The sequence below is a fragment of the Oppia nitens genome, unplaced genomic scaffold (assembly GCF_028296485.1).
Source record: "Oppia nitens isolate AA-2021 unplaced genomic scaffold, nextdenovo-longstitch-racon4-pilon3 scaffold1_pilon_pilon_pilon, whole genome shotgun sequence".
Classification (NCBI taxonomy): Eukaryota; Metazoa; Arthropoda; class Arachnida; order Sarcoptiformes; family Oppiidae; genus Oppia; species Oppia nitens.
This window is the reverse complement of record NW_026533199.1, coordinates 5587808-5609799: the sequence shown is the minus strand read 5'-3', so window position 1 is coordinate 5609799 and position 21992 is coordinate 5587808. Positions and strand designations below refer to the sequence as shown.

At 32.5% G+C, this 21992-nt stretch overlaps 4 protein-coding genes across 7 annotated transcripts; 2 read left to right on the top strand and 2 right to left on the bottom strand.

Annotated features, from left to right (window-relative positions):
• Nucleotides 1–15: 15 nt before the first annotated feature.
• On the bottom strand, nucleotides 16–3631 carry LOC128951661 (protein dispatched-like). The gene is made up of 6 exons (XM_054296907.1): nucleotides 3512–3631; nucleotides 2267–3441; nucleotides 2014–2212; nucleotides 687–1941; nucleotides 449–628; nucleotides 16–382 (listed from the first exon to the last, which is right to left on the bottom strand). Exons 1-6 carry the CDS (start codon nucleotides 3514–3516, stop codon nucleotides 92–94), a joined length of 3105 nt encoding a protein of 1034 aa, XP_054152882.1. The 5' UTR covers nucleotides 3517–3631; the 3' UTR covers nucleotides 16–91.
• Nucleotides 3632–3754: 123 nt separating this feature from the next.
• LOC128951703 (DNA-directed RNA polymerase II subunit RPB9-like) lies at nucleotides 3755–4641 on the top strand. The gene is made up of 5 exons (XM_054296958.1): nucleotides 3755–4017; nucleotides 4068–4122; nucleotides 4183–4256; nucleotides 4325–4398; nucleotides 4464–4641. Exons 1-5 carry the CDS (start codon nucleotides 3932–3934, stop codon nucleotides 4577–4579), a joined length of 405 nt encoding a protein of 134 aa, XP_054152933.1. The 5' UTR covers nucleotides 3755–3931; the 3' UTR covers nucleotides 4580–4641.
• A 47-nt stretch (nucleotides 4642–4688) lies between these two features.
• LOC128952871 (putative leucine-rich repeat-containing protein DDB_G0290503) lies at nucleotides 4689–9957 on the bottom strand. Of its 4 annotated transcripts, none has more exons than XM_054298328.1 (9): nucleotides 9707–9957; nucleotides 8727–9600; nucleotides 7790–7923; nucleotides 6369–7712; nucleotides 6041–6310; nucleotides 5504–5827; nucleotides 5292–5378; nucleotides 5061–5109; nucleotides 4689–4866 (listed from the first exon to the last, which is right to left on the bottom strand). In XM_054298328.1, the coding sequence occupies exons 2-9, from the start codon at nucleotides 9493–9495 to the stop codon at nucleotides 4853–4855; spliced, it is 2991 nt and encodes a 996-aa protein (XP_054154303.1). In that variant the 5' UTR covers nucleotides 9496–9600; nucleotides 9707–9957; the 3' UTR covers nucleotides 4689–4852. The 4 variants fall into 4 exon arrangements, with proteins under 4 accessions (XP_054154303.1, XP_054154302.1, XP_054154304.1 ...); XM_054298327.1 differs by having other exon boundaries at nucleotides 8727–9563; XM_054298329.1 differs by lacking the exon at nucleotides 5061–5109 and having other exon boundaries at nucleotides 8727–9563.
• A 2245-nt stretch (nucleotides 9958–12202) lies between these two features.
• LOC128952889 (protein bark beetle-like) lies at nucleotides 12203–21524 on the top strand. Its single transcript, XM_054298347.1, has 2 exons — nucleotides 12203–12579; nucleotides 12685–21524. Exons 1-2 carry the CDS (start codon nucleotides 12226–12228, stop codon nucleotides 21394–21396), a joined length of 9066 nt encoding a protein of 3021 aa, XP_054154322.1. The 5' UTR covers nucleotides 12203–12225; the 3' UTR covers nucleotides 21397–21524.
• Nucleotides 21525–21992: the final 468 nt, after the last annotated feature.

The window sequence follows — 21992 nt, the reverse complement described above, 5'->3', positions numbered from 1 at the left end:
ACAACAAGTATTGGCACAAAATGAGATCATTTAAAATAGTTAAAAGTATAAAATAAATGTTTAAAATAGTAGATAAATAGTTTAGTTTAGTTTAGTTAACCATATGTTGCAATTCGTGTGATTCAATTTGGCACTGAAATGGTTGAGCACTAACTGTGCTCTGAGTCGGACTCGTCGATGAAAAGCTTGTCGATGAAAGGGTTAACCGAATCGACCTTTTTTTCTTAGTCTTTGGCTTTGAATCACTTGATATCGAATCAAACGGTGAATTCATTAACATTGAGTTAACAGTATTTGAAGACTTATTGCATATAAAACAACAATAAACTGTGTCTTCATTTTTATCAGTTTTGTAATTAACACCAAAAATGCTTAATAGACTCTGAAATTTTAATATAATAACTTAGATTATATTAATAATAATAATATCAACTTTGAAAAAACAAACCAAATGAAAAAATGTTGAATATATCCAACTAATAGATGACAAAACAATGAGAAAAGTGCCGATTTGTATGTATGCGAGGATTGTCGAGAAAAGCATTGCTATACCAGCTATACATGTGGTCAGTGCGGCCATCGCTACTGGACTTGCAATACGAGACAATGGGTATTGAATTGTATTTTCCTAAAACATTAAACAACAATAATTAATATTTTAAAAATTAAAATAAGCCATTAATTACCTGTTGTTTTGATAATTTAAAAGCAATGGTATAATGAAGAGTAAAATCAATGGCCAAACCAATGGCTAATAAAATACTAATACTTTCTAAAACATTGAGTTTCCAATCGAGTGCTACTAAGACAGCGATTGTCGTAAAAATAATAGCAAATATAGTTATTATTGATAAAGCACTTAATCTCCAGTCACAGGTTGTTATGATGAGAGACACAAAAGCAAAGAATACGGCAAATGATATCGATTTGAAGATACCATCAGAAAGTGAGAGCTGAAGAGCATAGAAATCCATTTGACTGCTTATAAACCATCCATTTTGTAGACCTTTCGGTGCACTTATTATTTTGTTTGAAACCCAATCATTGATTTCATTCCAGAAGCGATTCATTTCAACAAATGAATGCGAAAATGAATAAACGGAATCGTATTCAATAACTGCGGCCACCATTTGAAGCGATCGTTTGTCATAACGAGGACCGGCCCAGTCATGAGACACAAAATAATTAGGAGTTTTACTCAATAATTCAATCACTTGATTCAAACATAAATTAAAAACAGTTGGTTTGAATGGGAATTGAGAAGTGCGACAACAAGGACTTCGATCCAAACCATTGATGGCATCAATACATTCTCTGTCTTCCATCCATGACTTAAATGTCTCTATAAAACAATTGGAAAGCAATGGACCCATCATTGGCTTATAAAAGCTTTGATTACGAAGCTCTTTACAGAAGTCAATGAGCCATAACTGACTGCTTTGGGAAGTGATATCAAAATTTTGATTAATTTGTAGTAAACCTCTATTTGAAGGATTGAGATAATCACCGGTGTCTTGAGGATCGATACCAAATACAACTCTTATTGGCAATGAATACGACGACGAGTCTTCTCTATTGTTATTTATATATTTAAACCAAAACTTATTCTTCAATTGTAAGTCATATTTCTCAAAGTAATGATTAGAACTAAATATTTGCAATTCTTGAGAATTGGGAAGTTTTAGTCCCGGAGTTATTACCACAACTACCACTGATGTCAGTGTTATCGATGTGACTAACACTACAATTATGTAACGGTATTTCATGATTACGTTTAGCAACATTTTCTCGAAGAATAATTTCGAAATCGAAGATCGAAATCTCCAAAAATTACTAAATGATAAGTATTTTAACGAATACTTCTCCGAAATAATGACAGCCGAAGGAAGTAATAACATCGTCAGCACAAAGTTGGCCGCAATTGCAGTGCTTGCAAATAGGCTGAAAATTATGCAAATTTATAATAATTATTATAACATTTTGGTAAATAATTTCAAATGTATATATCAATACCTAAAACATTTAAGTGATGTAATGTCAGAGAAATATCCGGCAAAAAAGGCTAATCCAGTTGTGGCACTGGCAGCTAATACGGAAACCCAAGTGTGACTTAATGTGTCGTGAATTAACTTTATAAATATAGGACTTGATTTGTCACATTTGGCACTTTGCCATACTTTACAGTAAATCAATGCATTATCGGAACCGATACCTTTAAAAGTATAGACCAATTAATAATAAATTTAATTTAACAAAAATCTCTTACCGACGGCTATAATAAGTGCCAATAAATTCATAAAAGGAAAGAATGGAATCCTAAAGATTGTCGTATAGAAGAAGTAAGCGCTTCCTAATGATGTGATAATTGTCAACAGAGTAACCAATGTTACCATTATTGAAGTCGTGTAAATATATAGCGATAATAGTATAACACAAAATGCAATCATAAGAAATATAGTATCGTAAATAAGATATTCATCAAATAAAGTATATTTAAGACCCAAATCCATTGCAATTACTTCCAGACCATTCATTTGTAACTTTTTAGACATTAAGTGATTATAATATTGTAATAATTGAGTGCTTTTGGCCATCGGTAGGAAAATACTCGTGTATTTAATTTGAGTTTTGTTTGACATCAATGGATTCATAAAGTCTTTGTCGATGATATAATGCAATAGATTGAAGACTGCGTTCTGCCACTGGAAACATCTTTTCGGTGCTTTTCGACACAGTTTAGGCTCATTATAACACTGTTGGCTGAGCTCTAGATTGTGATAATATGGGGAACACGACTCCAGATAGTGCTTAACAGTCATTAAATCAATTTCGCGAATATCATCACATGTCTTACGATTTGCAATGAGTGCCACATAATTATGAAGTGACCAACTCTTACAGCACTGACCCGTACTTCTAGTTTCACATTTATCTTCAAACAAATGCTTTTCACTACTGGATCTCATACGAAGTAATTGTCTATCGATGTGACACAAAGTTTTGATCGATTCGAGAGTAAATAAATCATTTCCATCAACAGATTGTATTATAAACTGGACATAATCCTCATGAATTGGTCCACAAAATGTCTCGTTTGACTTAAGATTGTGAGTTCGTGAAAGAAATGCATTTGAATTAAAGTTTTCAATGTCTTTCAATTCCTCTTCTTCTGAAATAATTTCAGAAGTCTTCAACTTCTTATATGTGGAATCATTCTTCGAGTAAATACTTAATATGATATCTCCGGATGTATTTTCCAAAAGTAATTTCCAAGAATTGATTCGTTTGGATATTTCAGAGCCTCTGACCTCAAAGCCAAGTAAAGGGTCACTAAATGTCGGCAAATCATTGTTCACAATTGAAATGGCAATTAATGACCAATTGATTGCTAAAACAACGACTAATATAAGAATGGGATGTCTTTCAACAAATCTTGACCACCTGTTTGGTCAACAAAACTGAGTTATTCATACAATTTGTCGCAAAAATATAATTTAAATCAAATACAAACCACATGTGTGTCTCTCTCTTAACCACTAAATGGTCTCAATTTATGATCAATTGTTATATCAATTTCAGATAAGATGTCCATCGAGTGGTCACTTCATTTGGTCACCATTTTATAGACAAGTGTTTTGTGACATATCAGACAAACAAATATAAATATTTAATATATTATTATATATTAATTATTATATCATAAATAATATATTTTATAAAATAATTTAATAAAATTAAATGAAAATCAAATGTCAAAGCATTTCATAATTGACTTATTTTTATGTTTTTTTTGTTGACATTTGAGTCAAACGTAAGTTATGTTTTCAAATGAATGCACTTTTGTTTTGATGACAAACGCATTGTTTTCAATGCTTTTACCGATATTTTAGTGACCACTTTATGACCATTTCATTGACTATAAGTTATAGAAATGCCTCGACTGTCGACATCCGAAGTGACGGAACCAATCGATACTGAAGGACCAAAGTTTGTAGGAATCAAGTTCTGTCAGGAATGGTATGTCTTGTAAGTGATGGTCATATATATGATAATTGTTTGATCCGCAGCAACAATATGTTGTATCCGAGAGAAGATAAGGAGAACCGGGTATTACTATATGCTGTAAGTCATCACCAAATTGTATAACAATTGTCTCAATCACTAATCATTTATTACATTTAGTGCCGAAACTGTGATTACAAACAAATAGCAGACAATAACTGTGTTTATGTTAACAAAATCACTCACGAAGTCGAGTAAGTAATCAATGATTCATTTAATTACATAGTATTTACATAATGTCATTGATATGCCATTAAAACAGTGAATTAGCGCGTATTGTCAGTGATGTCATCCACGATCCAACTCTTCCGCGAACTAAAGAGCATCCCTGTCCTCGTAAGTCATATCATTGTTTTTAATGTATTATTAGATGTCTTATTGTATGTTTTGTTTGTGTCAAGAATGTGGTCATAAGGAGGCCGTCTTCTTTCAGGGACAGTCACGTCGGGCTGAAGATGATATGAGACTATACTATGTGTGCACTGATCCCAAATGCACTCATAAGTGGACCGAATGAATGAATCAAATTTTAATCATTTTTATCTCTCTCTACACATCTTTTATCATTTTTAAATTATTTGACACATATTTTTAGTAATAAATAAAATCTTTAATTTTTTGGTCATATCTTTATGTCAATTATAATATTAATTAAAATTTATAAATCGTAATATTTCTCTGAAAAACCCAAAAACTAATAATCCATTTATAGTTAAATATATCAATATATGGTCCATAAGATAAATAATAGTTATTTGACTGATAATGTGATGTCTTCTATAGTTACTTCTTAGCCGAAGCAGCCTATCGTGAAATCGTGAAAATAATTTTATAAAATTATATATAATTATCAAAAAATGATATATAAAAATAGCAAACACTGCAAAACAATACATTTATAAATATAACATAAAAACATTGATAACTAAACCCCAAAGCAAAGCAAAACAAACAAATGATAACAAAATGCACAAAAAGCACACAATAAATGAATTTACCTCTTAATCTAAAGCTTTTGCTTTTAAGATCTGAACCCCTTTTGCTTTGCTTTTACATCCAATCAATAATTTCAATAATCAATTCAAACAGCAATAATCAAAAAAGATTTAGAGAAACAGCAAATCAAAGAAGGATCAGACAGTTAAGGATCAGACAATCGTGTGTTTAGAAATTGAGTTTCAATTTTGTTAATTAATTTTATACTAATTTTGTTTTAATCTTATTCTTACCCTTCGCTTTGATTTATTGTTAGTAATGTTGGAGAGGAAAGGAGTTTGAGTTTGACTTGGATTAGTACCGGTAGTTAACGGATTAGACTATTCATTTGATAACATAATTTAGTAAAATCACAATTTAAATAAATATACAAAACATATATCATCTAAATCTAAATACATATTATCTAATTAATCAAAATTATTAATATTAATTATAATATTACCTCATTATTAACTTCTATGTTGTTGTTAGTGTTACCGGTAGTATCTTTGGATCCGTTTACCGACGAAGAAAGACCACCATTATTAAGATGGAGCTGAGCTTCGAGTTGGCGAACCTTATCGGTCTCCTGTTTGAGTGACTCGTGTCCTATCCTTACTAATGAATTTAATCTAACGTTTTGCTGATTAAGATCTTTTGAAATCTTTTTCTCTTTTTCGAGCAATGTTTTAGTTTCTTCAAACTGTGTCTTCAATAACTCTAATTCTGATCTTTCATTTTCAAATGCAACCAATTCTTGTTTTAAATTGGATGCACTTTTTGACGCCTATTACATGTTTAGTAAGAAAATGATTTAATAATACAAATAAATAAACATAAAATTGAACGAAAAGCATGACATCAAATACTCGAATCAAAAAACGTTTAAAATTAAAACAAATTCATTCAATCGGGTATTACATGAAAATGTTTGTCCATTTAGACCAAACATTAATCGGGTGAATGACATGCTTTTCAGTACCTCTCCCTCAATGCAGACCTCATCGATTCGTTGCTCTAAAATCTTCTTTTCATTTTCTTCTCCACTCAATTTCGATTGTAATTCTTTGAGCTGACTGTCCATCGAAGCAATCGTTTCTTGAAGTTCTTCCATTTGAACACAAGTCAACTCAAGTCTTTTGATTTCATCTCTTAATTTTGAATTTTCATTTGAATGAGACATCAATTTATTTTCAAAATCCGTTTCTTTAGATCTAATATTACTTTCCTGTGCCTCCAATTTAGTTTGCAATTCACTTAAAATTAATTCCTATATTAATATAAAATATAATTATTAATGTTTTGACATTAAAACCATTAAAATATACCGTTTGTGATAAAGTTGATTCATATTCACTACACTTATTTGCAAATTGATTCGACTTTTCTTTTTCTAATTTCAACACAGATTCAAGATCTTCAAGCCTTTGCTGAACATCACTTGAAGACTGCGTTGAATTATGGCTTAATTGTTGATTGATTTCAATTTCAATACTTGAAATCCAATCTTTATTATTAGTGTCAAGACTTGGAATAGATTTAATGAGTGTTTGTTTAATTAAATCCATTTGTTGAAAGCATTCATGTTTTGCTTTTTCTGTTTCATTAAGTTTTACATTTAATGAATTGATTTGTTCTTTCAATACATCCATTTCACTCTTTAATTGATTGTTTTTATCATCAGATATTTTGAGTGCACTTTCAACCGATTGTTTCTTAATTTTATCAAAATTTTCAATCGATTCATTAGCCAAACGGTACTTTCCGTTAAGTTCTTCATAATTTCTTAACTGATTTTCACATATATTCTTCATATTTTTCAATTCCTCTTTCACTAAAACCAGTTCTTCATTAAGTCTGTTAGCTTCTTGTTTGTCATTATTTTGTTCACCATTTTGTTGTTCATGTTTGGCATCTGTTAAAGCTTTTTCCAAAATTTTCTTTTGTTGACTCAATTCAGTAAAATCATTGATTAATCGCTTAATTTCATCGTTTTTTGAATTCTCCAAATCTTTAAATTTTTGGAGAAATTGTATACTTTCCGACTCTAATGAATTGCATTTACTCTTAATGTGATTCAATTCATCTCCGAATGAATTTCTCTGAGTTTCACATTTCTGTAATTCTTGTGAAATGTCTTGAATATGCTTCTGATACGCGGATTCATCCTTTTGTCGCACTTCTGTCATTGATATTATTCTATTGTCCAACTGTTGAGTTTTGCGAATTAGCTCTTCATTAGCTTTTTGTGTGTTGTTTATTCTCATTTCATACTGTTGTCGATCATTCCTTAGCTGATCCAATTCATGTTTCATATGCTGTTCATTAGCCAATAATTGTTGGAATCTTTGATTTTCGTCTTGAATTCGCAATTTATGACTTCTTTCTTCACTATATTTTACCTGAATTTGTTGTAATTGTTTCTGTAGTGAACTAACTTCAGAGCGATGGCTATCATAGCTTTGTTGTAATTTAATGTGCAGTGTTTGCACTTCCAGTTGCATCTGTTGACTCTTATCCCTGTTATTCAATTGTCTTGACTTTTCCACTTCCAACTCATTTCTTAATTCGCGTGTCTTCTGGACGGCTGCCGTCAGATTCTTTGTTGTCTTTTCTAATTCTGTTTCTTTTTCAATCAATTGTTTCTTAAGAACAGCCAACGGATCATTTTTCTTTTAAAGTATTTTTTTATTAAAGTTTATTATTTACTACAATAATAATAATAATAATAATAATAATACACACAAACCTTTCTCCATTCAGTTGATCCATCAGTTTGTTTGTTAAGCAAAATATCTGTTAACAATTGTATTTCTTCATTATTCAAAGTAGTAGTTCTCACCAAATCTATGATTGTATTGGCCGACACTTCTCTCACATTACCTATAGATTTATCACACAATAAATTAATATAAACATAATATACATATATAGTATATATATAAATTACAGTAGTATTAATCAATTAACAAAACTACTTATCAAATAAATACCATTATTATCTGTAATAACATATTATTATAAAGATTATAATATAGACAAACAATTCACAACTTGTGAAGTATAGTGTAATAAATCTTATAGTAACCAATATAATTGAAAATTGTTATTAACTAAATACTGTATATATTTTATTTCATTTTGTTAATACATTTATATCGTTTCTATTATTTTTCTTATTTTATATAAACTTAAGTTTACTAAGCTTAAAATTATCTTAACATAAATCACCACACACATTTTAAGTCTATATTATATTTACTATATACTGTAAATTATTAAAACTATATTTAATTTTTTTTGTATATATGCTAATCTTTTTTTTTAAACTGAATAACTATTAACTGATATAAAAGTATTATAAAATATTTTAAATACAAAAAAATATAAAGTTAGCATAAATTAACATTAACTACAGTAAATGTTTTGATAAAATTTGATACTTTGATTATATTTGTGATTTTATAAGGAAACTCCATTCAATTTCTATAACTATAAATCAATTACTTAACAAATTTATGATTGTATTCTCCAAGTATTAGTAATTTTATTTATGAATTTTTAATATAAATAAACTTAATATTAAATTGACTTTAATAATGATAGCTTTTATATAAGTTATATAAAATATGCCAAACAATCATTTATTTATCAAATAAAAAAATGTAAAATAAGATTATCKTTACCTTCGAGTTGATTCTGTTTAGATTTTCTCGATCTCCGAGCAGGAGATGAGTTATCCAAGTGTTCAGTTCGTACCACTTCTGCTTTGTTTTCGGGTTCAGGTGTCGACTGTTGTTGTGATTCATTGTCTAAATAGTTGGTAGAAGTTTTCTGGTCACTACTATTATCCACAACTGATATAACTTGCGGTTCGGGTTCGGGTAGAGATGGCTTCACATCTAAACCTTTCTTTAAATCCTTCAACAGTTCGAACTCGTCTTTTGGAAGAATGGAATCAAAAGAGTTTCTTCCGTTGACATTCAATTGAAACGACGAGTCATTTAAATCTATATTTTGTTCACATTTGTTCAGTAAAATTGGTTTAATTGGTTTTTCATTTGATGGCTTTCGATGTCTTGAGATATCAACAGTCTGTATATCAGACAAGAGAACAACTTCTGGTTCCGGTTTGAACTCAACCGCGTGATCTACTTTACGGCTCGGCTTGTGGTCAGCAGTTTGTTGTTGAGAGCCATTGACAGTCTTATGTTTTAATAGACTCTCTTTTTTGTTGGTCTTGTCTTTGTCTTTCTTTTTATCCTTCTTTTCCTTCTTAAACTTATCGGTAGTTTTGGTTGTCTTTGTGGTCAACTCTAAGTTATTGCTTTTTCGTTGTTCTTCAATAGCTTCTTCATAAGTCCTTTCTCTGATACCGAACACTGAGCTCAAGTAGACGGCGGCTGAGGTGACGGCCACTACACCCACACATATAATAGGAGTTTGGATATCCATCGGGTCTTCAGACAATCAATTGACACCAATTTGGTTGAGTTGTCAGCGATGTGTCATATGTTGTATAACTAGTTTGTATATAACATCGATATATCAATAGTAGTACTAAAACATCAAATATGTGACAAAACACTAATTGATTGCTTTATTTCATTACTATTACTATTTCATTGATTAATATAAATATAAGTCAATAGTTGTCAACACTTACCGATCAGTCAATCAAATGCAATGTATTGTTAATTATTAGTCAAATCTATTGAATACTCGATAATCATGTGTTGGATGTTATGTTCGAACTCATTGTACAACTCATTGAATCACTCAATGAACCACTCATTCAACCACTCATTCAATACATTCAATGCACTCATAGTCACTATCACTGACATCACAGTCAATATGACTAACCATTAATATCGACCGTTAATATCAACGAATCATCATTTATGACAAACATTTAATACAATATTAATAAATATATTTATATTATTATAAATATTCAAATAACAAAATCAATTATAATTTATAATATCAATAGTATTTATTAAATATTATTTATAATTATTTTAAAACCATTGTATTTATTATAGTATTCATCTCTTTTAATAATTACAATAAAATATTAATACAATAAGTAATAATTAAATGCAATTAATGCAAATAAACAAATATAGATATAAAAAGTACCAAAATTTTATATCAATATAACACTAATAATAAGCCTTTTTAGTAATTGAATAAATGATTTCAATTAAAAAAAAGTTATATCTTTACATTTAAATTGAAAATTCAAACTTAAATTATAATTTATAATACATTAGTTTTAAAAGTTTTTGAGAAACCATATACTGTACCGTATTATACAGTAATAAATTACACAAAATACTGTATAAGCAAATACAATGTATTAAAACAATGTTTTCAATATTGTTTTTACAATTAATATCAACAAAATTAACATTTTTAAATTTGTTTTAATATAATATAATAAATTATAGGTAAAAATATTTATGAGTAATAAATGTTTAATTGATTAGTTCATCAAATGTTTAGATTATGATTAATAACAAACTGACTAACAATTTCATAGAAAGTATAAATGTTTTTCAAATGGCAATTCATTTACTATTAATTGTAGAAAAATTAGAGGATATTTATTGTTATTATGATTAAAATATTATTTAAATTTGTTACCATTTATTAAAACTTTATACATTACAATATAATTGAAATATTCATATCTACATGTATTTTACTAATCTTTAGTTTTATAATAGTATTCAACTAAACGATAATTGCAATAAATTGTCTAATTTTGTCGACTAAAGCTTATTCACACACACACACACACATACACACACACACACACACACACACACACACACACACACACACACACACACACACACACACACACACACACACACACATACACACACATACACACACATACACACACATACACACACATACACACACATACACACACATACACACACATACACACACACACACACACACACACACACWCACACACACACACACACACACACACACATCTATTCATTCACTTCCTCTCTTTGAAAATTTATAAAATTAAATATACGAAAGTTTATATCATTTAATATATTTAATATGTTATACAATACATAAAGATTATTAAATAAAAAGTGATAATCTTTATGATTTACCGGTATATGATATTGTACTGTATTTTATAAAAATAAGTGTCTGTTTGATTGAATCATTGAACTTTACCGATAATCATAATGTATACCTGCATAATAAAACTATTCAAGTGAAATAAAATTTTAATTTTAAGCTATACTACATTTTTGCTATTGTATTGATAATTTAACATTACTTTAACATTACTGTTATTCTACTACTAAATTATTTTATAAACTAATATTGAAAATGCAAGTTTATAGCAATAGACAAATATCTTATTTATAAATTTTATAAGATAAATGTGCAAAATTATGTATATACTGTATATTGTATATTAATATTTAAGTAAAGTTAATTTCAATACATTATACTGTATGAAGATTTTGATAATGTTATTGATTTAGTTATTTGTGACCACTTTTTCAAATAAAATGTGTTTAATTCACACAAACATATCTTGGAAAAAAATTACCTAGGTGGCATTGTTGGAAAAAAATTTCCAACAAACTAGACATTTTTTAGCTATTAATTAGGAATTATTTTTCAATCAAATTTTAGATATAATTTGATGTATTTTTTTATAAATTTAATATAACTTTACTATACGATGGGTTGATTGATAAGAGTAGTTATGCAGTGAAGATAACACAAGTGAGTAATAGTATGATATAATGTAATGCAATGGACATACAGTATCATACATTACACGTAATTATATTAATATTGTATATACAGGTATATACAGGTAATGTATATAAAGTTAGTGTGTGTTTGTGTGATGGGTGTGACAGTAATGTGAATGTTTTGACTTACAGTACAATAACTGTTTTGTTTGTTATTTGTTGTGTTTAATACGTTAAACATACCTATAGGCTATAGGTATACGTTATATCGTTATATATTATACTTACAATTTATACAAACAATTTTTTAAATAATTTGTTAATTGTGTTGAATATGTAATTTCATAGTATTTTTTATAAAACAATGTTATTTTTAACACATTTGCTACAAAAGCAATGTTTCATTTGTTTGAATCAATTATTACTAAAATATATGAATTTCAAATATTTTATATTAGTTTTTATACTTATATTTAGTGAGCATTTAATATGTTTAGTGAATTCACAGACACCGGACATAAGTGTTAATAATGTTTATAATACTATTCATACAACTAATGGATATTACAATACAATTAGGAATATAAGCGCCAGTAATGGTCAGCAACAGGTGTTTTCCGGCGGACAGATCAGTGATCGTCGAGTTCTTACATTACGTGACAGTCCTTACAAAATATATCGGGATATTGTGGTCAACCCGAAAGCACAGTTAGTTATAGAGTCCGGTGTAACCATTCAATTCAATACATCCATTGGTGTGTATGTATTGGGATCACTGATTGCTAAGGTTTGCTAAAATATTTGTCAAATTATTCATCAAAAATATTTATTTTCTATAGCCTTGAAAATATTTGCATCAAATGCTAATTCAATGGTATTTTTGCATTTATAGGGAACGAGAGATAAAAAGATTGTATTGACTCGTATAGGACAGTCCCCATCTCCTAGTGACTGGAATTCCCCGTCCAGACTACCCGAGATAGCAGCTGTCCAGTGGCCGGATGTACGTCTAGTTGATGGAGATTTACCTTTGGAAGGAAGACTTCAAATTAATTATAAAGGAAAGTGGCATTCAGTTTGTACCAACTCTAGGAACTGGACTCAAGAGGACATCAAAGTGGTGTGCAATCAGTTAGGTTTCAGTGATGGTGTTTGGTATAACTGGTTCTACAAATACAACGATTCTCGACAATTCTTATATGAAAATCCTAACTGTTTGGGAAATGAACGATCCATTCAAGACTGTATTAATTGGAATACAAAACGTGTGGGAAGTGGTATATGTGACTATCACACGGATATTGGTATCCGATGCTCAAAAAGATTTCATCAAAAACCATACTATTGGAGAGGCATTGAGTTTGCATTAGACACACCTACACATAAAGAGTCTCTTTTATCAAATAAATGGTTAAAAGAAGTATCAGATTCTGTACTCGAAAATGTTGTCATTACCTATGCCGGTGAAGACCAATACGGTAACACCACTTCTGCTATCAGTGTGAGAGGAGCCGTCCCTTACATGAATGAAATTGAGATAAAATGGTCCGCATTTAATGCTATTAATATCACGGATGCCAAAGATGCCATTAATATTACCAACAGTCGGTTCATTGAAAACAGAGGTTATGGTATATTTGTAAACACCAGTTACGGCAGAGTTTCAATTATCAATAGTATTGTGGAAAACAACGGCGCCGATGGTATTCGTTATGTGTTTCACGACAGACCAACCTTTAGTTCGTTTGGTTTCTGTGATTCACCTAATTTGGGGACTCGACAAGTATTTCCTATACGTCTTACTCAACATCAAAGTGGTCAACAAATGTCTAACAAAGAGTGCTGTCAAGAATTTCACGCCAATGACTGGGAGGGTCAACGACTAACCGCACACTTTCCGTTTATGATGAGTGCTGATGGCGATGAAAGATATCGTGATTTAAGTCAAAACGGATCTATTTATGTGGTCGACGGTTACTCCGAAAGAGTAATCGCCGATTTTATTATTTGGAACAATACTCGACCTCAAAGTGTTTCCTCTATTATGGGTAACGGACCGCTCAAGATATGTTATAGACAGGCAGCTTATCGGGTCATATTATTTACCGTTGAAGTTCATGTAGACTACGGCCGCACATATGATCTTAATATAACTGATACCCGAATTATCAATAATAACGGAAGAGGTGTTTGGGTTCAAAATCAAAGAAGTGGTACAGTTTTGAACCGGACAATTGTCTCCGATCACTCATATGTTGCGGGCATACACTTAATTGAAGGTACAGGTGATGTCATTGTCAACAACAGTTTTATTGAACATAACATCGGCGATGGCCTTAACATATCATTGTCAGGTGGTTTTAAGCACATTGATTGGTCAAACATTAGAAACAATACTCTACGAGGAGTGGCCTCATATATTAATGAGACGACATCGCGGGTAGCCTTTAACTTCTCATCTCATGTCACACATTCACGGATTGAAAACAATGGAGGAATAGGATTATTGTTGTCCAATGTTTGTCTTTCCGATGCTTTTTGGAACATAAGTATGAATACATTTTCCCAGAACTTTGAAGATGCCATTCAAGTGCAGTCGTGTTGGGGAACGGATGTCGATAATATCCGATCGACTCATCTCTTAATAACACACAATAAATTTAGCGCTAATTACAGACGTGCCGTTACTATCGCACCGGTATTTTATATAAAAGGTCACATTGAACACAACATCTTTGAATTACACCGATTGGGTGTTATATACATCAATAATCGGGACATAGTTTGGGATGACTTTCGCTTTGATGACGTGCCCGTCAGTATTCGCATTCAAAACAATAAATTTTTCTCAAATCAGGGCATATATGTGGCCAATATTGGTCTTCACGATGAAAGTCATAAACAAGAACTGATATTTACTAAGAATTTACTTAAAGACAATGTTATAACTGAACCGTTTGCTGGTCTGAACCCACGATCTCGAGTAGCGGCTGTAGTGTGTATTTCATCGAGTAATACAATTGTTATAAGAAATCAGTTTGAAAATAAAGGTTCAGCCTTTCAATTGGGTACACATCTGGAGATACCATCTAAAGTGATAAATGCTTCACTCAATTACTGGGATTCAGTCGTTGCACTTGATATTTACAACAAGATATTTGATCGCAAGAATCGTTACAATTTAGCACAAATTGAGTTTCTCCAGTATCTGACTTTACCCGATGCTCTCGACTCAAACACTGCCGTCTCATTTGACACCGACCGCAATAAACTCATATATTTCCCGACCAATGAAACCGACATCGGAGGAGAAGTCAGAGGTCAAGTGGTTCTTGAAAAACGCGTTTATAATGTCCGCCGAGATATATATGTCAGACCAGAAGGAGAATTAATTATTCCAGAAGGAAGTCAATTACATTTTGATCAATCAATAGGTCTTATGGTTCAGGGAAAGATCAAAGTGATTGGTGGCTCCAATGTTGACAAATACATTAAGTTCACTCTGGCCTCCGATGCTTTTAAATCCAGAGGACCGACAGTTATAAGAAGTCCAGGAATGAAATCTTTATCGCTTCAAAATCCATCACTTATTACACCAAATATTACAAATAATAGTTTTAAAAATAATACAACAAAGAAAACAACATTTGAAAAATCGTCACCAATTGGTATCTCTTATTCACCTAATATAGTGACTGTTCGACTTAGTAATGGCACGAAAGGCCGTCTTGAGGTGAAAATAGGCAGAGARTGGGGAACTGTTTGTTCGTATGGCTTTGATATCTATGACGCGGCTGTTGTTTGTCAACAGTTAGGTTATGTCTTAAATTCAAGGGACTGGTTGCTCGAGAAGTCACAGTTTTTGAATGCGGGAAACTCTAAAAATGTATTATTAAGTAACGTTGAGTGCACTCATTTAGACACTGATATCACCCAATGTAAAGCTCAAAGATTTGTGGACAATGATTTCGAGAATTCATGTCCATCAGAGGTGGGAATGAAATGCTATCCCCCTTCTTGGACTGGACTTAGGATTGGGATGTTAGCGAGTGAAGCAATACTTGAGAATATGACTGTTGAAAGAGCAGGACTTCTCGACTATTCAACTCATATGTTTAAACCGGGTCTTCAAATAGATTTTAATAAGTTTCAAATAAAGAATGTGATCATCAAAGACAATAGTGACTCAGGACTTGGTGTGATGTGGAATGAAGTGTTTACTAATAGAGAAAACATAAATGTATTAAACACTGAAATTTATGGTAATCTAAACCACGGAATTGTCACCCGATCACAAGGTCTTCGGGTAACTAATAGTTATTTACACGACAACAAGGGCTCGGGATTTCATTACGAACCGATGTTTACTAATTATGAACAAAAAGATTTAGTTTCGTGGATAACACCAACAGATTCCTCACAAATCATTACAATACCAGATGTTAGTAATAGAGAACAAAGTGTACGTTTGACTCCTCGAAAGTCATATTATGTATTTGTCAAACGCAAACCCTCTCCCAATGTATTAACGCATAAATTAATTATTGAGACTCATTATGGATGGTCTTTGGGAATCATGATATTGAACCCCATTTTTGAAGACTCAACCGAAACATTAAAACTCTACACAACAGCCAGAAAAGAGGACAAAACTGATAGATCAGAGATTTGGGATTTGAAATGGAATTTAACATCATTTCCATTGCTATATCCCGGCTATAAAATAGCTCTCGAATATACCACCGGTGATAATCCTAAAGGCGGAGTAATACTCTATTTTACCACAAGAGATATATTTAGAGGTAATCCTAATATAAAGCAAGACTTAATCCAATTAAGCGAACAGAAACTAATGACAACAACAACATTGGACTCAAATCGTTTTGAGTTTAATTCGGCGGCAATTTCTAGTAATCACTACAATCGTGATCTTAGTGTTCAAAGGGATTATTATCACAGATATGGTAACGAAACTATTTATGCGAATAGCAATCAAATTATTGGGAATGGTATGTCTGTATTTGTGAACACACCGTTTTACGATCCATTGGATTTTACTTTAGCCGAAATCAATTATACATTTATTAACAACCATTTTGAGCAAAACTTCGGAGGAATAGTTCAGTTAAGTCGTGATATTCGCAGCTCTAATAATCTGTTTCATTGGGTACTAAACAATTCTGTGATGACCAACAACTTCTATGGCGGACTTTATATTAAACTGCCGTACGTTTGGAAATTCAATGAAAACTATACCCATTCTTTCTCCATCAACAACAATACTATTCATAGTAATCGCAACTTTGAGTTCACCATTGATGGCCATTTCGCCCGAATCAATATGTCTTCTAATTTGTTTCGAAACAATTCGTGTTCTCTCGGTTTGGTCCGTATTATGGGAATGGAAAAGGAGATGAATATCTTTGATAACCAATTAGTCGAAAACTTCGTGCAGTTTGTGGTAGAACTAGACATGAGTTCACACGCAGACAAGTTTGGTGTAGTGGACGCAAACTTTCATCGAAATAGTATTAAAAACAATCGCGAGAGTAGTAGTCGACGATTGGTTGATAAATACCATCCCGACACTTATGCTTTTGCATTAAGAGGTGTTCAAGAAGTCAATATCACTAATAATTTATTTGATAATCGAAATCTTCAGTTTGAATTTCTTGCTGGAGTACATACCGGTTCATTGGATACTACAGTAAATATAGCTGAAAATTGGTGGGGAACTACCGATCCCTATATGATAAGAAAACGAATTTTCGATTTTGACGACTGGAACAGCTATGCGGTGACAGAATTCAATCCATTTTTAAGTAATGAATTGTTCGATGCCATGACTACATCGGCTGATATACAGGAAAATATAGATTTGGACAAACCTTTTGGGGGACGTTTGGTTAAGTCAATTGTTTTAAGCGAAAGAAGTAAACCATATGTCATAAACTCAGATCTGACTGTAATGCCAGAAGTGACGCTTACAATAAACGCAGGCGTTGTCATCGAGTTTTTCCCAAGTGTTGGTCTATTGGTATTGGGAGAGATGATGGCCGGGGGTATGGAAGACAAGCCGATTATTATGAGACCCGTTAGACTTAGTAATGAATTTGAATTTGGTCGGCGCCGTCGTCGAGATTTGTTGACTCCGTCACAAAAGTATAGACGTCAGACATCTCCCTACTCTAAAAGCATCGGTGATGTGCGGCTCTGTCTTACCGAAGGATGTGATGAATGGAGTCGAGTTAAGAGAAGAGATGGTTTTGTCGAAGTGTTCAACACAACGACCCTTCAATGGGCGCCCATCTGTGATCAAAGATTTACTGAACGTAACGCACAAGTTATATGTCGACAATTAGGTTATTCAACAATTAATGTTCATCTGAAAAGAGGTAGGCGTCTAGATATGGGACAAACATTAATTTCACGCATCCGTCATTGGCCCGAACCCTTAGAATGTATCGGCAAAGAGACTGCACTGTCTGAGTGTGACATAAGACTAAATGGTTACGGAAACCACTCGTATTCCTGTGCTTTTAATGGAGAARAGTTTATCTATATTTTCTGCGGCGAAGAGAATAAATTGTCTGACGAACAGCACTGGGGAGGCATACGGTTTGCACTTTCAAACTTTGAACGTAAAACTGAATATATGTTCCCAACCCGTGTTTATTACGAACCAACATCTAAACTACAGTTTGTCAACATAAAAGGCGCCGGTATTTTGCACGGCGAGAAAAATGCAGCCATTCAATTGATCCAAAGAGATGTCAGTCTCGAGTTTGTTGAAGTTGATGGAAGCGCTTATCATGGAGTAGAGTCCATTGCACCTCCTGGACAATTGACTTTCAACCATTTGAACATTCACGACAATCTCGGAGCTGCCCTTAACTATGTCTTATTGACGGGATCTTCAAGCGAGGGACAGATTATACCATATAAACCATTGGGCATATCTGGGTTGTCCTACAATGTCTTTGGTATGGTTGACATATGTGAAGCCAGCAAAGAAGTAGTCATCAGTGAGAGGATACTATTGTACTACAAATATGACAACAGACCCGTTGATTGTGTAAAGATATTCTCAACAGACAATCCCATCAAAAGACTTGGCTTTCGGTTACTTCAATACAATTTATTTAATTCAAGCAATTACTCGTCAATACCAGATTCGTTGCGTATATGGGATGGAGATATCTTTAACTATACGGCAACAATCATTGGCGATCTAAGTGTTAAACACAATCAGCTTAATAGTGAAGAGCAACCAGAGTTAAAATTTTATTCATCTTATGAACCATCACTTAGTGTCCAACTTCATGCTAGCGGTGCCAGTGGTGACTACGGTTTCATTGCCGAAGTTGCAGCACTTCCAGTGTCATACTATATCGGTCGCGGATTATTTCATAACATTACATACTCAGAGCTTAATCGCAACACTTTGGGTGCACTGCAGTACAGAAGTGCCGGTGAATCAAATCCAACGATATCGATGCACCACAATGTCATTGATAGCAATTGTCTTGAAATGTACGGCAATTTTACCACTTGTAATGGTTCCGTATATTTAGAGCTCCAGAATTCGCCGTATTTTTATTTTTATAACAATTTGGTTGAACGCAATCAGGGAGGCATTCATCTAAAAGCCAACTCTCACTCAATTATCTCTCACGTGTCAAGTCTTCTCTATAACAACTTATTTGCTGAGAACTATAACAATGAAGTTTTATATTTTGAAGGACCAAAAACAGCTAAAACTGGAAGTGCTTCTCAATCAGTAGACATTACCAGAAACTACATCACTAGAAATCGAGCCAAATATCGATCAAATATAGTCTTATCACAAATAAAGGTGATGTTTGCCCAAAATATAATAGTCAGTAATATAGGTCAGACCCAACTGTCTATCTTTAGCTTTGATTTGGTGTCACCACATGTTCTTTGTCAACGCAATTGGTTTTATAATAACATTGCAAACAAAGATCAAGAGAGGAGTACTATAATAGCGAGTAATGCCGGCCAAGAATATGTCGACAATTATCTGGTGAATCCCGACAACGACTTTGAGATGGCATCAATGAACAGAACAAATATCGATGATTTGCGTCGACCGCATATAAAAGCTGTGAACAACTGGTGGGGATTTAATGAGACGAGTGCTGTGGATGCGAGGGTTAGGGATTTCAAAGATTACTATCATTTGGTTCCCATTGAATATAAACCTTTTTACACCAATAATCGTTCGCTGTTGAGTGGGATATGTTATGGTGGATGGGATAAGATTGGAGAGACTTGTTTTGCATATATCGGCTCTCGTATGACATTTTCTGAGGCAAAGAAGTTCTGTGAAATGGAAAACTCGTCGATTCCTTTCATACGAGTCAATCACGAAGAAGTAACACGTTTTATATACACTCAACAATTGAATTTCGACCGCAGATATCATCGAGTATGGGTTCAGTCATTTGAAGTGGATGTCGAAGATTGCACTGTTTTAATCAATGGTAGGGTCAAAGTTCACGATTGTAATGAAAAATTACCGTTTGTTTGTGAACGCGATCCAGATATCGGTGCATCGATACCGGAGCTCTGGTATCGCGAAACACTAGGCATCGCTGCGCTAACTATTTCCAGCATTACAGCTCTTTTATCACTTATATGCATCTGCTGTTGGCTCTGTAAATCACGGCACAGACATAAAGAAAAGTTGGAAAGACGTAACTCTATTCGCGCATCCATTCGCTCTAACCGTTCTCTGAGTCCATCAATGAGTACTATAACGACTAGTGAAGCCGGTTATCGAAAGCAAATTGAAAGAGCCATTCAATCGGCTCGACAACAACGGCCACTGCCTTCGACCACACAATCCATGTATAGTCAGAAAATGAATGGAAGTGTAGACTCCATGGATAAGAGTCCGTCACAATTTGGTCCCGAGTCCTATGATGGAGAAACACAAAGCTATGAGCCCTCCCAAAGGGCCGATTCGAGGACTTACTCAGATATTGGTGACCGGTTTGCTACAGACCCGCGACTCGAGAATGAAAACATTAATATATTAGTTCGCCCGACCTTTGATCTCACGTATGAAAATCGTGGCTTCAAACCGACGCCATCGATGTCGCGCACATCAGAACCCAGGATTTGGACTCCGGTGACAGACTCGACACTTGACCTAAAAAGATCACAACAGTCTATACAGACACCAATGACACCATATTCTCAGTACACTCCCAGTCATACTCTTAAAGAGTCACGAGAATCGCTCACATCTGCATCTGCTTTACCTTCTGGTCGCACATCACCTTCACCTCCAATACCACATTTAAGACGTCAACTGCCATACACTCCGGTCAGACCAGCACCGGCGGTCCCCCAAAAGCCACAATTTATGTCGACATTTATGCCGTCCCACCCGTCATCGATAGCAGGCGTCAGCACTGATAGTCATCTCAAGTATTTAGAGACCTCTTTGGATGGCGACTCTTATACTGAGAATATTTATGATGACTTCCAACTGAATCGACTTTCGCCGACCGCCTCAACCACCACATCGATAGCCAGCAGTCAAAAGAGTAAACCATTGGAGACATCGATGTGAGACAACAACCGGTGTTAGACTGCCATTGCCTTTCAATTAATTGTTGTTTTTGTTATTACTTTATAAAACTGTTTTTATATATTATTTATTTTTAGATTAATTATTATAAATATTATTATGAGACATATTTAATACAACTATATATTATATACTATATACACATATATTATAAAATATTTATATTAGTTAATATTATAATAATGTATATATTATTCTGTATACAAATACTATTAGCCGTCCAACTCATATGCCGTCCAATGACTTAAAGCCTTAATAAATAACACAAAAACTTAATTATTAACAAAACCAAAGGATAAGCTCATAAAGAAAGGTTTACAATTAATTAGAAAATATTTAAAAATATATGTTTTTATATAATTATATATAAGTTTGTTTATAACCAATTTATTAATTGTTATATAACTATAATATAAGATATAACCTAATATTGACTATTGATATCAAACATGAAAAGTATTTACTTTATATTCATTATTACTGAATAAGTATTATATTAAAGAATTAATTTCATAGCATTTATTTTATACAAAAAGCTCAACATTTTTTATATAATTTAATTTTTTTATAAAATGTCA

Bases quoted from the DNA above. Each gene is read 5' to 3' on its own strand.
- LOC128951661 (XM_054296907.1), bottom strand. The intron at 1,942-2,013 runs GTATTGATATAT...CATAATTTTCAG, and splicing joins ACATCACTTAAATGTTTTAG to CCTATTTGCAAGCACTGCAA. The intron at 383-448 runs GTTTGTTTTTTC...TTAAAATTTCAG, and splicing joins ATTCAACATTTTTTCATTTG to AGTCTATTAAGCATTTTTGG.
- LOC128951703 (XM_054296958.1), top strand. From the start codon at position 3,932: ATGCCTCGACTGTCGACATCCGAAGTGACGGAACCAATCGATACTGAA. The intron at 4,123-4,182 runs GTAAGTCATCAC...TATTACATTTAG, and splicing joins ACCGGGTATTACTATATGCT to TGCCGAAACTGTGATTACAA. The intron at 4,399-4,463 runs GTAAGTCATATC...GTTTGTGTCAAG, and splicing joins TAAAGAGCATCCCTGTCCTC to AATGTGGTCATAAGGAGGCC.
- LOC128952871 (XM_054298328.1), bottom strand. From the start codon at position 9,495: ATGGATATCCAAACTCCTATTATATGTGTGGGTGTAGTGGCCGTCACC. The intron at 6,311-6,368 runs GTATATTTTAAT...ATATTAATATAG, and splicing joins AATCAACTTTATCACAAACG to GAATTAATTTTAAGTGAATT. The intron at 5,828-6,040 runs GTCTGCATTGAG...AACATGTAATAG, and splicing joins TAGAGCAACGAATCGATGAG to GCGTCAAAAAGTGCATCCAA.